The 17061-nt window shown below is 37.3% G+C and overlaps 1 protein-coding gene across 6 annotated transcripts in view; it reads left to right on the plus strand.

The window, feature by feature from the left end:
• The window catches only part of LOC132783678 (trichohyalin), a 104439-nt gene that overhangs the window by 82694 nt on the left and 4684 nt on the right, over nt 1-17061 (plus strand). For 4 of the 6 annotated variants that reach the window (XM_060789002.1, XM_060789004.1, XM_060789005.1 and 1 more), the window contains 2 exons: nt 12357-12640; nt 12719-12895. In XM_060789002.1, coding sequence (XP_060644985.1) covers nt 12357-12640; nt 12719-12895 — 461 coding nt within the window. Of the gene's footprint in view, nt 1-6478; nt 6546-12356; nt 12641-12718; nt 12896-16819; nt 16955-17061 lie in introns of those variants that run through there. The other 2 variants (XM_060789006.1, XM_060789007.1) reach the window with 2 other exon arrangements.

Below are 17061 nucleotides of genomic sequence, written 5' to 3' on the forward strand. Positions count from 1 at the left end.
ACATTTCCTATAATTTCCTCTGTTTATCAACAGTTTTCTTTGATTAATATTAACTATAATTGCTATGGTACTTTTGAGAGGTTTTCCTAATCAAAGTGTAGGATTATCTTGAGAAGATATTTATTATTCCTCTACAGCAACATGATTTATAATATTAACATAAAAAATACTTAAACCCTTAGTTTAACAGATTAAAGATAATACTTATTATCAGTTCTACTCATTTTTCCAAATTGAAAACCTTCAAAAAAGTTTCAAAGTTGTTAGAGTAATACTACATAATAATGCCTAATATACATAATACCCTTATTAAATCTGCTTATCTGCATACAATTTACCAAAACTCCAGCGCTTACAGTTACACTCAGATCTCACAAGCAGATGCATGCAACTTTTGTTGTTGCGTCTTCAGTCTAGATATTGATCTTAATACCCGGGTTTATGCTTTGGGGGTATCAAAAATCTGCCAGCTAATTGAGACGAACCCAACAGCAGCAGCGAGTATCTGATTCTGTTTTGTTTTTCTGGTAGTTTTCTGACCCATTTACATTTGAGAAACTCCACAAGCACTTGAACACAAAGCTGAGAAGAACAATGGAACAATTGGCAGTGCGCAGTCAGCGGCCAGCGGCTATTTGGCTAACAAGCGAGTCAAGCGCTCAACATGAAGTAACCCAATAAACCAACAACCAAAAAACAAAACAAAAAATGACAAGGCATAGACAATAAAAAAGTACAGCTAGCTGACTATCAAATTCTAAGTGCTTAGCGGTTATCTAATAACGCGAGAGACATTAAATTTGATGTCTTATATAAGTTACACATGCTCTGGGTGAAGAGTAAAAAGCATATTACAACCATTTCCTGTCCGCTGTTGTTCGTGTCATTGTTGCTAAGTTCCACCTAACAAACGAGCCGTCAAATTTTGTGCTTCCAAAATTTCCACTCTTCGCTGTCTTTGTCGCAATTAGAACTCCAGTCAAGATCTATTCTCCTCCCCATCCACCACCTTCTACAAAAAAACATAATTTTCTGTTCTTTACTTTGGTTTTCATTTTCGCTTTTTGACGCGTTGCGAATCCGATTGTTTGTGCTTTTTTTTTATAAATAGAAAACATTGGGTAGACAAAACACAATTTTATAAGTATATACCAGCTTAATTATCAAAATTTGTTATTTTGTTGTCTAGTCATTTGTGTCATCGTAAAGAAGATTGCCCAAAGTCACAAAGTTTTGTTGATAGAGCAGAAAACAGAAATAATTGTTTGTATTAGAAATATAAGATAGAAAAATACGAAGATTTCATAAGAATAGAAACAAAAGTGCTAAGGATTCAGTACCTATTCTCGGTTCTAAAAGATTTCAGTAACAACATTAGTAAATTAATAATCCATTATGAAAATATAAAATTTTCATAGAAATAATTGTTTGTATTTGAAATATAAGACAGAAAATTTCGAAGCTTTTATAAGAATTGAACAACATTGTAAAGGATTAAATATCATTATAGAACTTTAATATTTATTACAAGTTCTACAAGATTTCAGTAAGATTTCGTTAGTTAATTAATAATCCATTATGAAAATATAAAACGTTCGTTGGCAATTTTAAATTATTTTTTTTGTCATAAAAAATTTGAGAATATAATTATCTAGAATTCCCTTTAAAATTTGCTGCTTCAAATCAATTCCTTTTGACTTAATTTCCATTTGGTAGACTATATCACTAATTGATTCTCATCTAGCTTTGATTTTTCTCTATATTCCCATCATACATTCATTATTTTTATTGCTTGGTTATTATTGTCAACACATTCTTGACATATCTCTGTGCATTTTCTGCGCATGTTCTCGCGAATAAAAAGGAGGCGCAACAAGAGTTGTGTGTAGAAAGAAGCGAGGCGCCCACATGTGGCGTCTGCCCCATGGACCATTATTGATTTTTAACCGAAACAAGAAATTCCTGTCTCAACTGAATACATTGTGTTGAGGGAGTGTAACCAGAAGAAGAAGAAGAAGAAGAAGCAGAAGTAGTTGTAGAAGAGAGGAAAACTTACAAGTCCAAAACCCGAGAACAATTTGTGGTGTGTGACTAATGTGACTTAAGCTCATGATATCCCCGACTAAAATAAGCTGGATGATGACTCATCAGGCGACTACCCCAATGGCAGTAACAACAACAACAATAATGGCAAGTAGAGAAGAAGAAGAACAAGTGTAGATGAAGCAACATTAGCTGTGTAGAACACACAACAAGCGGTACTTTCTCGCTCTCACTTCGACCAGTCACTTTCTCTCTTTTGCTCTGCTGTCAGCATAAAAATTGCATAATATGTGTGTACTCCATGTGTGTGTGTGTGCATGCCTTTTTGACACACTGACACTTATTGCTCAGTGAGCAGTGAGTTGACAGGCAGCTGGTGAAAGAGCGCCGCCAAGCAGTGCACATGCGCAGTATCAATCACTCTCAAACTGTTATACGCTAACTGCTTGTTTACAGTGCCCTGCAAACTGATGCTGAATATTCTCATTGTTTGTCTGTCTCATTTATAGCGTATTTTGCTCGTCGTTTATGTCGATTTCATGTGTTGCCACAAGCAATGATTATGTCATCGTTAAGTGATCTTACGCATCTGCTTCTTCTTGCAATCTTAAGTGCAATTTGCTTTTAAAATTCCCCCAAATCGATTAATTAATAATCCCGAACACAGCACAGCATCGAAATATTCAATAATCATAAATGAAAAACAACAGCAAGGCATAATTAAATCAGAGCTGCGTTAATTAACGGTACTGCTGCATGCTGGAATTAACAAACTGTGACCACATACTGTGGCGCCTCCAGCGTAGATGCTGCCACAAGCTCTGCCACTAATGGAGTCAAGTGCAAGCGACGTAACGGCCAATGGACACACTACTAGCTAATGGATATTGCCGAGCAAAACGTCAGTCTGGCTGGCTGCGTCTGTGCAGCAAAGCGCAACAAATTGTTGCACTCAACTCTCAACTGCAGTAGCTGCAACCGAAGCAAGCTACTGCCACATCGAATTGATTGATAACCGCCTTTCAGTCTCTCGAGTAGTTTTTGGCCGCCAGCCAAAGCCAAAGAGCCGGTTGCCGGTTGTAAGTTGGTTGTCTTGTCTGCTTGCTTGCGAACACACGGGGCGTATGCGCAATTTGCATGCTAAGGCGCAAGATAAGCAAATTTGTTTTAAATGCAGATGGCACATTTTTCATGGCCAGCCAGCCTGCTGTCCATCTACAATACTGTCGTTGTTTATTGTTAGTTTGTGGCGTGTGCCATTTGCATTGAACTTGTTTATTTCTCTCTTTTTGGCCCGCATGCAAGTCATCGCAATTCTTTTAGCCATTTCGAATAACCCATAATTAAGGTCATGTGCCTGTTTAACAATATATCTTATACTCGTCGCAAAGAAATTGTTTCTCTCGCTGCGTGTGGCACTTGTAAATGGTAATTCGTTTTTTGTTTAGCAAAAAGTAGGCAGAATATATATATAGAAAAAACGTGTCAACTTTAAGGGAATGACAGGAGAAAATGTTATGAAGAAACGAACGAATGTTATGAGTGAACTTAAAGCGAGCTTAAATGAGTTTGTTGTAGTTGGGCCATCAAATTATATTTTTTGTTATTTATCGAGCATACAAATATTAGATTATATTTCATTAGTTTTTTTCTCAAAGGGAATGACAGGAGAAAATGTTGTGAAGAAAGAGAAGCGAACTTAAAGTTGAACAACAGATTCCTTTTTTTACTAATTTATCATATTATAAAATTCTAAAAATAATATACTATACATCATTAGCTTCTTATTTTATTGCATTTCTTAGTTTCTTTATTAATTATGACGCAAATTCTTACTTGGGATTCATTTTTATAAATTAATTTACATTCATTAGAAATAATTTTCAATTCTTTTCCATACTTCACTTCGTCGTTAATAATTCTCTTCACAACAAATTGACTTTTCAAATATTTTATGCCTTTGTTACTTAATTATCATTTATTTAATAGCTAGTCTGAGCTCAGCTATTTTGTTTATTGACTTCTATTTTTAAGCTCTGCAAAATTATGATTTTATTATTATTTTTTCATTATTGTTTCTCTCTGATATAATAAACAAATTTACGCATAATGAGCTGGAGTTTATAAAGCGAGAAAATAAGTTTGGCTGCTGTTGCCAAGGCTTGCGAATAAATTGGTTCATTTCCTGTTGGTTTTCCCTACATTCATTCACTCGGTGGGTGTTATTAGCATTGAGGGAAACTGCTGAGTTTTGACCGTCTGTTGAGTTACTTTTTTTATGAGCTATTTGTATTTCGACCGCTCTTTTGTTTAGTTGTAGTTGTAGTTTGTTTTATAGTTTTTATACCCGCTACCCATAGGGTAGAAGGGTATTATAACTTTGTGCCGGCAGGAAATGTATGTAACGGGTAGAAGGAGGCATCTCCGACTCTATAAAGTATATATATTCTTGATCAGCTTCAACAACCGAGACGATATAGCCATGTCCGTCTGTCCGTCTGTCCGTATGAACACCTAGATCTCAGAGACTATAAGAGATAGAGCAATAATTTTTTTTCGACAGCATTTGTTATGTTTGCACGCAGATCAAGTTTGTTTCAAATTTTTGCCACGCCCACTTCCGCCCCTGCAAATCAAAAAAATCGATTAACAAGCGTAATTTTAAAGCTAGAGTTACGAATTTTGCTATGCATGATAACTACTATATTAGTTATGATTCCTGAAAATTTGGTTGCGATCAGATAAAAATTGTCGAAGTTATTAAAGAAATACTTTTGTATGGGCAAAAACGGCTACTTACTAGGGTCTGAGTTGCTTTGGCTGACAATCTGGTATATTGTGCCGTCTATGGTATATTTTGAAAGCGGTACTATATCGATATACCACATATACCATTTGGTATATTTTTTAGTATTTTTGTAGTATATTTGGTATATTTTGAGAAATATACCGCAAAATATATTGCTTTCATTCAAAATGGGTAGCGGGTATCTCACAGTCGAGTACACTCGACTGTAGCTTTCTTACTTGTTTTGCCTGGTGTTTGGCTTTGGTTGGTGTTGGTGTTGCCAACTCTCTGTTGACGCGCTGACCAAATTGATGTGTTGCCAAAGCCATTAATCCAAGTCTGTTGCTATTGACTTACGCACCATTTGGCCCACAATTCGCGTTGGGCCTTTTGCGTTTTCCATTTCCCTTCCCTTCCACTTCTCTTTCTTTCATTTGCGCTTTGGCTCGTCGTCGCAATTAACACTTGTTGACAAGTTCAGTAGGCCAAGTCAAAGTGTTGTTGTTGTCGTTATTGTTGCTCAAGTATTGCGTGGCAGAGGCAATTTAAACTTAACACTTGACGCCCACGCGTAGTGCCCCCATTTGGGGCAGCTGCTATGATTTGAGGCGATTAAAATTTGATTTATGTCGACTCATTAATTAGACGCCACAACAGCGAAGCGTCGCGTTGCTTCAGGCTACAGTGTTTTTTTCCTTTTTTGGCAAACATTTGGCCCCACGGGGGGTTGGACAGCCACTGGACAGCACAGTGGTCAAGTGAAAGTCTTTCGCTGCGGATGATTTTTGCATTAAATAATTAATTATGTATGCTTAGCTAATTATCTGATAAGAATATTATTTATTTATTTATGCTGATATTTATATTTTCATCTCATTTCACCCACTGTGCGCAGTGAAATTAATTAAGATTGCGACTGCTCTGCTAAAGCTATTAAGTGACCCACTGAACGACCTCAGTCACTCCACTGCAATTGTCACCTCTCTCTCTCTCTCTGTTGCTCTTTCTCGTCTACTTCCCCTTCTCTTTAAAAGCTCTTCGTACTCACTGACGTCATAGGCAGCATTGTCTCTCCGTTAATTAGGCGCATTCTTTTTGTGAATGCCCAGCACGAGTGCGAAGAAGCAAACCGAAGGCGACGGCGACGAACATATTAACGAATGGATATACAAATAAATACATGTGTGTATTTGAAATGAAAACTCAACGATCGCATACTCACCACACTCAACAACAACTCGGCGGCAATCGGCAAACGTCTGTTGTTGTTTGCTGTGGCGGCTACGCACTGTGGTGTGGTGAGTTGAGCGGCGCAATTAGCGAACGGCAACTGTCCAAGCGAAATGTCCAATGCGCCGCGCGCTCGCGACTCTTTTTGTTGTTTTGAATCGAATTCATTAACAGTTTATGTTTAGAACATTGAACGTGGCTGTGTGATTTGTTGTAGCGCTCTTTTTTTTCGTTTACCTACATAGCTAAAATCAAAGGCGACGACAGCGAAATGCAATTGCCAGTATGTGCAATAAAATGAAAGCAGCTTGCTATTGAAGATGCTCTAAAAAAGCAGTGCAAGTTATACTTGAAGTCCAAGCAGTGTGTGTGGAGTGCAAGCAGTTGTCTGAGAACACTGCATTGTTATTGTTATTATTATTGCTATTGAAAATGTGTGACAACAGCTGTGACTATGAAAACACAGAAGATGAGGGAATTGGCGGTAAGTGCTGTGAAATTTGGCAACTCTGCTACCTGACAATGCCTGACATTGGCCAAGAATTTCGACGCAATTTCCTCGAACGAGAAGCTAATGCACAGGCCTCAGTCTAGATCAACAAAAATCACAGAAATATTGTGCAAAACAAATAGACGACGACAAAATGAGCATTAAAAACTGAACTGTGTAGGAAAGCATACAAGTACGCGAGTATTATGAGGTCTGACCTAGAGCTGGCCGCAGAATAAACAAATGAATATGCGATGTGTATATACATATGTGTTCATATGTATATTTTAGTCAACATCAGTTTCGCATTAGCATTTACATTCAAAAAGCAGAAAAGTAGAAAAACATAGAAGAGAATTTTTATTTTCGTAGAGTATTTAATTCTCTGCTATTGCGTAGAAAGTTACTTTCCCTTGCCTCTTTATACACTCCTTAACATTTCCTCTTATTCATCACAACCGCAAATTCTCATACAATAAATATTAAATATATAAACACATATACAATGTGTATTATATTGTTATATTATTCGCGCATATGTGTGCCATATGATTTTGCAAATTATGAGTGCACTCTCGTAAAAATCATTAATTCGTTCCGTTTCGCAGTGACACATGTAATGTCGTTGGCTTCTGATTAATTAGCTAATTTTATGTTTTGCGTATTTGTTTGTGTTTGGTTTCAATTTGTTTCAACTGGTTTATTGTGCCAAATAGGCAAGGAATCGACTTGACAAGACTTGTGCACAACTTTCTATAAATAAGCATTAGAATTGCTGCCAAAAAAATGCTACTATATACAAATAGATTAAAAAACAACACATATAAATATAAATACGACAGCGGACTTTTGTTGTGGTTTGAGGGTACGACCTTGAATTACGTCCAGACCGTAAAATGTAATGCAACAAAAACCATATCAAACTAAAAGAAAACTAGACGACTTTAAGTTACTCTATATTCAGAATTTGCTGAAATTTGTAGAATACAGAGATAATAATGAATTGAGTATGCATATCAAAAATGAAGTGTTTATTACTGAAAATAAAAAATATAATAGAATTTTTCGATAATATAATATTTAGTGCTTGACTAACAAACAATCTTTCAACTGCTTGCTAGACATCTACATTCATACATCGCCAGATGGCGCTGTCTTTCAACGATGGCTCAACAATCCGTTGGCTCACTCATCATAAGGTTGCCAACAACTAGCTCCTCTATGTTCATCTTTCAGTTTCTGATTGACATTCAGCAGGCGTCGTTCATTCACTATAAAACGCAGCGGCGAATCTGATTCTTCTGACAAGTTCTTCCGCTCTGCGGTTGCTTTTATTAGTTTCTTTTATTCGCCCTATTCGCACGTTGTTTACAACTGTAAATTGTTTATACGCATCGATCGTAGACGCACAATTTATCGAACACGCAAATAAGTTTACAATTTTTATGTAGGGACTTTTTGTGCAGTGATAAAGATCTTTGTTTGCCTAGAGAATAATAATTGTAATCCTCAGCAGGCTTTATTCAGCTGTTGCCATAAACAGTCGAAAGTTTATGTTGACTTTGAGGGTTAACTTTTGTTATTAAATAGTTTTATGATAACAATATTAAAAGTGATTAATTGTTTTTGCTGTCAATACTACAAGGAAACGGTTTTGTTTATTTAGATAAGCGTAGGTTGAAAGAACTTTATCAAAATTACAGGGAATTTTATTAAAAAAGACGTACGAAATTCCAAAGATAGTAATGAAAGAATTTTGTCGAACATGTGCGTTTATAATTAAGTAAAGTATCTATTACTTTTTACATTTATATTGTAAATGTTGTTTTGACTTAATGTCGTGGAATTTTAGCTAAATCAAAGAGCTTTGAAATGAGCTAACTCAAGCTAATATGCGCATCATTTTTTATACATATTTTCTTTGAGTGCTTTTGCACATTTCACAGAGCGAATTAGTGAATAAATTCCACTTGAAATTTGTTTCATAGCCGCCCACAAAGAGCAAGCGCTGTTAAATGGGCGACGCTTTAACTATTTCAAATGTCTGTCCGTCTGTCCGTCCGTTTGTTTGTCTTTCGCACTAAACACTTGCAGTTAAATTGCAATTAAAACAGACTGCAAATAATCAAGTGACTGCTGCTGGACCAGGGCAACAAACCCGCTTCCCTCCCTCCTCCCACATTGTTGACCCCTCGCCACAGCTCAGGTCGAAGTTGTGAAGCTGTCGCAGAAACAGAAACCCGAAAAGATTTCAAGTGAGATTTTTATGCTGTGCAAAACGCAGCTAATTGAAATGCCAGTTGCCGTTTCTCAGTTTTTTGATTCGTTGTTGTTTTTGTTGCTATGATTTTCATTATTGTTGTTTGAGCTTTTAATTACGGGCATTTTGCCGCTGGACATGTTTTTGTTGCACTTTTTTGTGGGTCGCCATTGGGCCAAGACAGGTTGCATTTTGGCCAAAACGGGCAAAACTACGCATGGGTGTTGATTGTGTGTGTGGCAAGTGTGTGTATGTGTGCAGCAAGAGAGTATGTGTGAGTGAATGCATTGTAGAGTCAATCACTTAGGCAGCTGCCTAATGCCAAATAAGATATTTCGGAATTTCAATTATTTTCCTTTGACTGTATGAGTGCTGTATGCAAGAGTGTGCATTTGTGTGCATGTGTGAGCATGTGTGTGCATGTTTATGCATGTATTTGTGTGTCTGTGGTCAGTGCAACATACGTCGCATGCTGACAGCTCTGACTTTGAGCGAGCATATGCAACAGCAGCCCACTGTGCCGCCGCGTCGCACAGTGTGACTTGCTTGACTGACAGTCAGACAGCAGGCGTTGACACATGTTGATTTCCAGCCGAAAAACTGAAATTGAACCTGAAACTGAAACTGCGCGAGAAAACCCCCGACGAAAAAAAAAAACCGTCATTATGAGTTTGGCTGACCAAATGAAAGCCCAGAATGTGAATGGAATAGTGTTTGAATATATGAATGGGAAAACAAATATGAATGCGAAATTTATGCAGTTTAGTTGTTGACAATGTTAACAAAAAAAAAGAATATTCTTTTGATTAAAGGCGTAAATAAACAAAAGCTCCATTTAAAGTTAAAAATTTAACTACGTAAGCTCATTAAATTTTGCATTGATTGTAGCTTTTTAGATGCGAAAATCCTTCTTCAAATGAAAACTATTTTATTGTATTATTGTATTTTGAAAGTTGTTACGTCCTTTTTTGCATTCTTTAAGTTTATAAGTACGAAAATAGGATTTTTAATGAGTAATTCATATATTTAATTGAATGTTTTTTTGTATTATTTTTCTGTATTCAAAATTTGGGAATAATTTCAACTATATATGATACTTTATTCTTAAAGTATGTTAGCACTTAAAAGTTTTTTTTTTTTAGTTTTATATAGAGAAAACAACATTTATAGTTTAATTGATCTAAAACAAACCTGCACTTTAATTTTTATCGTGGGAAAATCCCTTCCAAGCAATTTAGCAATACTTTTCTCACATTTCTCACCGAAATTTTTCTCAATGAAACGAACACCCTCAACTTGCCTAGGTTTTTCCGCGTCCGTCGTAAAACAGCCAAGTGAGAGAGATGTGAAAGGTAACACAGAAAACACAAAAAATATATAGAAATGGAATGAATGGCAAATGTAGTGCCCACATTCAAGCGAATAACTACTGAGGTGGTCGGTTTGCCAGTCATAAAATGCACAATTGCCGACTCTCTCAGCGTGAAAGACACTGAGACTGAGACTGAGTTGCCCCATGGCGCGATCCTGTCAGCGAGAAGAACTTGTTCAGCAGACAGATCCGTGAGAACTCGAAGATGTCGATGCTTCTCTGCTCCAGCCAGACAGTCTTGGCCTTGGCATTTCTTAGGCATTAATGTCTTGTAACTAATGCCATTTAATTGCCTAATTGACATTGCAGAATCTCGCAGAAATATCGACGTGTGCCAGGCATCACTCTTCGCTCTAAAGAGAATTTCCTCAGGTCGTGTGGCATTGGAAGTTCCAGTTCTTGAGCTCACGCGCCTCCTCAGGTGTTGTCCTTACTTAATTGCTAATGGTTATTTTAACGCGCATCTGTTGTTAGGCTGCAAAATATGATTATTAACTTGCGAGGGGGAAATTCCCTTCGATTTCGGACTTGAAATTTCCGCATCCTATTAAAAATCGTTACGCTGTTTATTTAGGCTTCGTGTCAACGAAGGTTTTTCCTGACTCTTTGTAGGAAAATACAGTTTATTTTATTTATTTTAGCTAAATTTAGTATTCGCTCTGTCAACAATTTAGTTAATTTCTTTGCTATCTTTGCATTACATAAAAACATAAGTAATCTTGTACGTTTCCATTTCCATAAACTGCACAAATGTCGTCTCATTTACAGCCAGTTCCAGTAATTGATTTAATGCCTGAATAATTTATGGTCAAGTCTGCAATCGAAACGAGGCAGAGAAAAGTACTTTTATGGCTATTGCGAAAGAGATTTCAATGGAGATTTGGTATTGAATGGAATTCAACATAGTGTAATGATCGCAATATTATACTTTGTACAACATTTTAAAGTATGTTGATTTAAATTGCAAAGTATTTTTGTCTTCAGAAATGCATATAGAAATATAAATATTTCTGCAAGTAGTATTGAATCTATGATCATTTAAGAACTTGGGAAAATAAATCCATAACGACAATATTGAAAACAGCGAAACGAACTTTGCAAAATAATTCCTCAAATAAAAAGCGAAACTTGGCTGCAAACTATAATATATTTTGTTGTAATTAAATTACAAAGTAACAAAATTAAACACAAGTTAATGTGACAAAATCATGAACATTTCAACGGCTTATTTTAAATTGAAATTGAACATTAATTTTAAATTGAAAATGAATTTTTGATATGGAATCATTTGAAGCCAATCAACTGTAAATAAACCGTGAGTCGGAAATTGATGAATGGCCGAGGAAGCAGAAAAGCCTCAGCGAACAGAGTGCAACAAGTGGAGGTGCAACTTACAAGTACAACTAAGCAATTGTTGGCTACAGGTTGTACTGGTTGGCGTTGACAGTTTTGTAGCTGGCACTTTGGCTATAAATTGATGCGGCAACTACATAACCAAAGCCATTGATTATGGCGCGTGCTTGTAAGGAAATCGCATAAATTATGGTTGGACAGAGACAGAGAAGAAGAGAGATGAGGTAGAGGGAGAGACAGTCTGACGTCGATCGATGGATCGATGATGATGGGTTGCTGAACCCGAAACACCTTTTTGGATGTTGAGGCAGCGAACTCTTAAGCTATTTGTCAAGCCTCTCTTTTAACTAAAAGTTACCCATTGAAGTTGTCCCTCTTCTTACCCCAACATCCTCCGCTAATTGACAGCAGCTCCCTCTTGTTGTAGTTGTGGCTCGTTTCGCGTGTAATTGATGAGACAAGGCGGCTCTAGGCCTTTGACCCTGCCCCTCACTTGCTCTACACCTATGTGTGAGTAATTTATGAAGACATTGTTTTGTCTCTGCTATAAATACTTGTATTTGCTTTCCCTTTTTTTTTGTTGTTGTTATGTTGTACTCTTGCGCTCATCTACAGCAATTACTCATCTTTCAATCGCTCAATCTTGGAGACTGCAAATGACACAAGCAGTTGAGCTCAGCTCCAACTGAGTCATCATTAGTTCGTTCAGTCACAACTTTCGCTGTTTTGTTGCTTATATAATAATTCACCAAAATTATGATATGCATAACAATCCACAGATAATCTCTTAATCATAATCTCTCACTTTACTCTCTTGCAGAATCGCTGCGTTCCGGCGTGGATCAAACGGAGCTGCAGGAGCTCAATGAATTGGGTTTAATCCTGGCAACGCCACGCGACTCGAAGCGTGCCTCCATCAGCAATGAGCTGCTTTGCATTTGCGGTGCGGCAGACACCAAAAATGCCAGCTGCAGCTGTGCCACAGAGAAGGCGCCCAAGCTGCAGCGCACCCAAGACTCGAGGGAGTCGAGCTGTGCCTTGGAAACAGAACAGACGGAGGCACAGCTAAATGAATTAACAGCAAGCTTACCCACTACAAATGTGGTGGGTACAACAACTTGGCAGCCAGTCTGAACTATGTAAAACAACTCGGTATTTCTCTCTTTCTCTTTTACTATGCAGGACACTTCACTGCACAGCCAGGCGGAGGAGAATCCCCTGCTCAAGTGCTTCATGGAGAACGGCTACTTGAACTACGAACGGCTAACAAAGTGTCTGGAGGGCCGAAAGCAGCAGCAGGAGCAACAGCAATGCCAACTGATGGGACTCGCCATTGTTGTGCAGTGCATGTCCAAGCAGGTGAGATTGAAATCGAAATTGAATGGGCGAAGGGTTTTAGGATTTTGTGTAGAAAAACAGGCGCCAGGCAAAAGTCCTTGCCAGCAGTTTGTACCGAACTTTTGTTCACTTTGCAATGCGCTCGACTGATTTTCCCTTTGTCTGCGAGAACCAAAAAAAAAAGAGAGATTGAGGGGTGAGGGGATTGCTGTGTGTGCTCTAATAAAAGGCCAAAATCCAGGGCCAAGCGTGTATGGTCTAGAAATTTGCCTTAAGCTGCGCTTAAATTTCAGCTAATTTCGTTTAATTGTTGCAGTTTCGACTAAGCCGCTCAATCCCTGAGTGCAACTGAAACCATATCCGGGTTGCATTCTTAATGCCTCGGCCACTTTTTCTCTTTTTGTGTTTGCACTAATTAAAACTCTAGTTTCGGCCTGGCAAACACACACACACACACACACACACACACACGAATGTATAGAGAGCTACTCTACATTTTCTACATCTGTTTCGGCTACTGTAAAAGTAGTTCTACCCTTTTGTTTTTGAGGTATGCGAAAAGGGTGTGATCTCTGCTCTGCATTCAATTAATTGTTATCATTCTCGAAAGGATTTTCCATACTCGAGTATAAAGAGAATTCTCGAGTATATTTCTCACATACGTGCGAGTTTTAACAGTTTCTACCGCTCGGGTTTAACAGCTCGCTCTTTAAATATAAAAGCGGTTAACACGCGAGGTGCGAATATAATGAAATATCATTTTCTAAAGCTGAAATACCTGACAGATTGTTCTACACTCACTCTCGATCCCTTTCCCGGTCTAATTATTCACGAAGCGAGTAACAAAAGTGTTAAGGTATTTCGGGCATAACCTCGGAAATTCCAATGCAAAGTTTGAACTGATTTAAGACATCCTCAAATTCTTTTATTCTGCATTTATTCTCGTTTCTTTCTTTCTGTGAGTTATACTATTGAAATTACTATTGTAATATAACATATTTTAAAATTGAAGAATTGAAATTGCATCAAATCATTTATTATTTAAATACTTTATTTTCATTAAGACATAATTATCGGGCATAACCATGGAAATTCCATTGCAAAGTTTGAAAGCAGTTAGTATTCAAATTTTTTTATTCTTAATTTATTCTCGTTTCTTCACTTCTGATAGTTATACTATTGAATTGACTTTTGCAATGCACTATACATTTTAAGAACAGCACTCAAAAGCCTTCCTTTTGAGGCTTCAACAACTTTATTTTGGATAAGAGACTATCTCTTGATCAATATGTGAATTTCAATTGCAATTCACTGTATTCTATTTCATTTTGCTTTCAATGTTGTCACATTTATTGATTCAATTCAAACTTCATTAGGAATGCATTTATTTTGTGGCTCTTTTTCAGCTGCAAACAGAGAAAGCAAAATTACCTGTTGTAGACTCTCTCGTCGTCTCCATGAAGTGCTCGATAATTGGCATTTCCTTGACCATTAAATTGCAATAACAAGATCGTAAAAATACGCGACAACAACATTATTTTGACATTTGCATTCGCGATGTGTTGAGATGTCGTTAACACAGCAAAGGAGAGTTGTTCCTTTGCTTCCTTTTTCACTCGTAAATCGATTTATGATGCTGCTTGTCTGCTGACTCCTAAACCGCAAATGTTTTTAGCTAGCAGGTATAAAAGAGAAGGCGAGACTGAAAGAGTAGTTAATATAGATTGAGAACTGCAGCAAAATATTGATATAAAATTAACTATTGAAGTGCAACATTCATACTCTATTGAATTTATTTCCATTATTGCTCTCAGTAGTCGATCATTTCACATTTCTCCAAGGATAATAGAAAACGAACGTATACTCAAAGCAATTTCTTTTTGCCGTGTCATAATCCCATTCATTGCACAATATTTCGAGTACTTTGCCGCAATGTTTGTGTAACTTGTTGCATGCGGTTGGTTGCGCATTTTCAATGGAATTCACATTTCACATTTGCATAAATCGCTAGAGAATTTCAATATTGCGCATAGTTTTTCCCACTAAAAGCCTAAACGGCTGTTGTTTGTGTGTTGTGTGTTGTGCTGTCAAACATAAATATTTATTTAAAAATATGATCCAGCTAAAGATTTCACAACACGGTGTGAAAACCGGGAACAGGCACAAGCACAAGGACATTAAGGATAACAGCACACGTTCCGTAGGTTCCTTCTCTCTATGTCTCTCTCATTATCTTCGTCTTCATATCGCTTGGCGTAGCGCGTGTTTCAATTTTTATGGCGGTTCGCAGATGAAGTGAAGGACGTGGAGAATGACAGCATTTTAATGATACTCCAGTTACTCTTGATATTCTACAACTAGGCTGCAGACAGCAGACTCTAAAGTAGTCGAAAGGATTAAGGACAAACCAGTGACACTTTAATTGTAGCTTCTACATACAGGTAGTCAAGGATACGGCGACAAGGCGACAGTCAAAGAAGCAGTCGGAGACGAAGATTGAAACGCAGACAGACACGTAATTACAATCAAAGTATTGCGACGACAGACGATAGACAGATTTCTATTGCTAACCATGTCCGACAGTCTAAATATGAGGTTGGCCTAAACGTCTCGGGGCGGGAGTCGATGATTAAGTAATTAAGATAAAGATTAAGTATTCGATTATTTGTGGTGGAAGTGGAGCAACCAAGGCGATTGCTTCAAAAATAAGTGTAGAGATGTTAATTCCACAAGCCAATGACTAATATTGAAATGTGATTGAAGATTAAATATTAAATAATTTAAATTTGTTATGATAGAATAGGTATGAAAAAACGATTTTAAATTTGATGTTGATAAGTTCATGTGATGTGTTAAGCCGAATTCAAATTGATGAATTAAAGTTTAAACAAATCTATAAACAAACTACTTTTCTACTAAAATAGAAAGAGTAAAGAAATTAGGCGTAAATTAGGTTGACATAGTTTTAGCAAGTTCTTTCCAAATATGTATGTATCAAATTTTTGTTGACTTTAATTAGTAAGCGATTGTTGACTTGAAGAATCGTAAGATATAATATATATACTTTCCGTAACTAATAATCAAATATTTTTCAAGTTATACTCTCGATTAGTTCCATGCAATAATGCAACTCTTGCAACTCTACCATTTATCTTTTCGAACCCCTTTAAGTACTCGCTAATGTCCAACTCTTAAGACTAAAATGAAGCTCCATTTAGCTGCAAGTCAGTCCGTCGTGAAAATTGCGATTGGTTGTAGCTAATCAAATTTGTGTCAAGTACTCGAAACTAAGTGTATCACTCGGCACTCGTGTTGACGCCAGCGAAGAGGAGGAGTTTGCTTCCTTCTGACATTTTGGAAGAGAGACGCTTCTTGTACACACTTTGTTCGATACGGAAACACCTGAAATGTCGCAGCGAAGGAGAGCAAATTGAAGTGCATTCCGACGCCCCAAATTCCAGATTCCAGACGTAATGCCGAAAGGGTTTTGTGCGTGACCAATTTTGCAGTCGCGCAGAAAACCACATGAGGTGTGGGCGAAATCGTTGGAAAGATTAAGCCGCAGACTTTGGCTGCAGATCGATTGCAGCAGAGTGTGCTACCAACTTTTTCTGGTTCTCTCTTTTTTCTCGAGAGGCGTTGACGAGTAGCCAAAAACGCCCTTCGGTCCACCAAGAGCCACACCCATTTTGCTTTTTGGTTTTTTGCGCACTCAGGCTCAAAAATGAAATGAGAAATCGATAAGGAAAAGGAAATGACAATCCTTTTTTGCCTACATCGTAAATCTGCTGTAAATATTTTGGGCCATCTTTCTGTTGCTCTTCCTTAAGTACACGACATTTTCTACCTGCGGGCCTATAAAAGGAGCTGGCGATCCTGTCGCTGGTCATCAGTCGACTCGCAGTATTCGTCGTGTTCAACACGTCGCTTTCCTTGCAAAAAAAAAATTAAATTTACAAAATGTTTGAGAACTTTGTGTTTACCAACGAGAATTTGTCCGCTGAAACCATGGACTTTGATTTGATCAGCTGGACTGAGTGCAGCGACAACATTATGGATAATCTGTCTTGCGATTCTGAGGTAAAAGAGAGACAAATGAAAAATAGAGAAAAGAGAGTATAAACAAATTGATGTGGGAGAAATTGAGGGAATAAACTAAAATAGTATTAGCATTAGGTTCTTAATTT

The sequence above is a fragment of the Drosophila nasuta genome, chromosome 2L, assembly GCF_023558535.2.
Source record: "Drosophila nasuta strain 15112-1781.00 chromosome 2L, ASM2355853v1, whole genome shotgun sequence".
Lineage (NCBI taxonomy): Eukaryota > Metazoa > Arthropoda > Insecta > Diptera > Drosophilidae > Drosophila > Drosophila nasuta.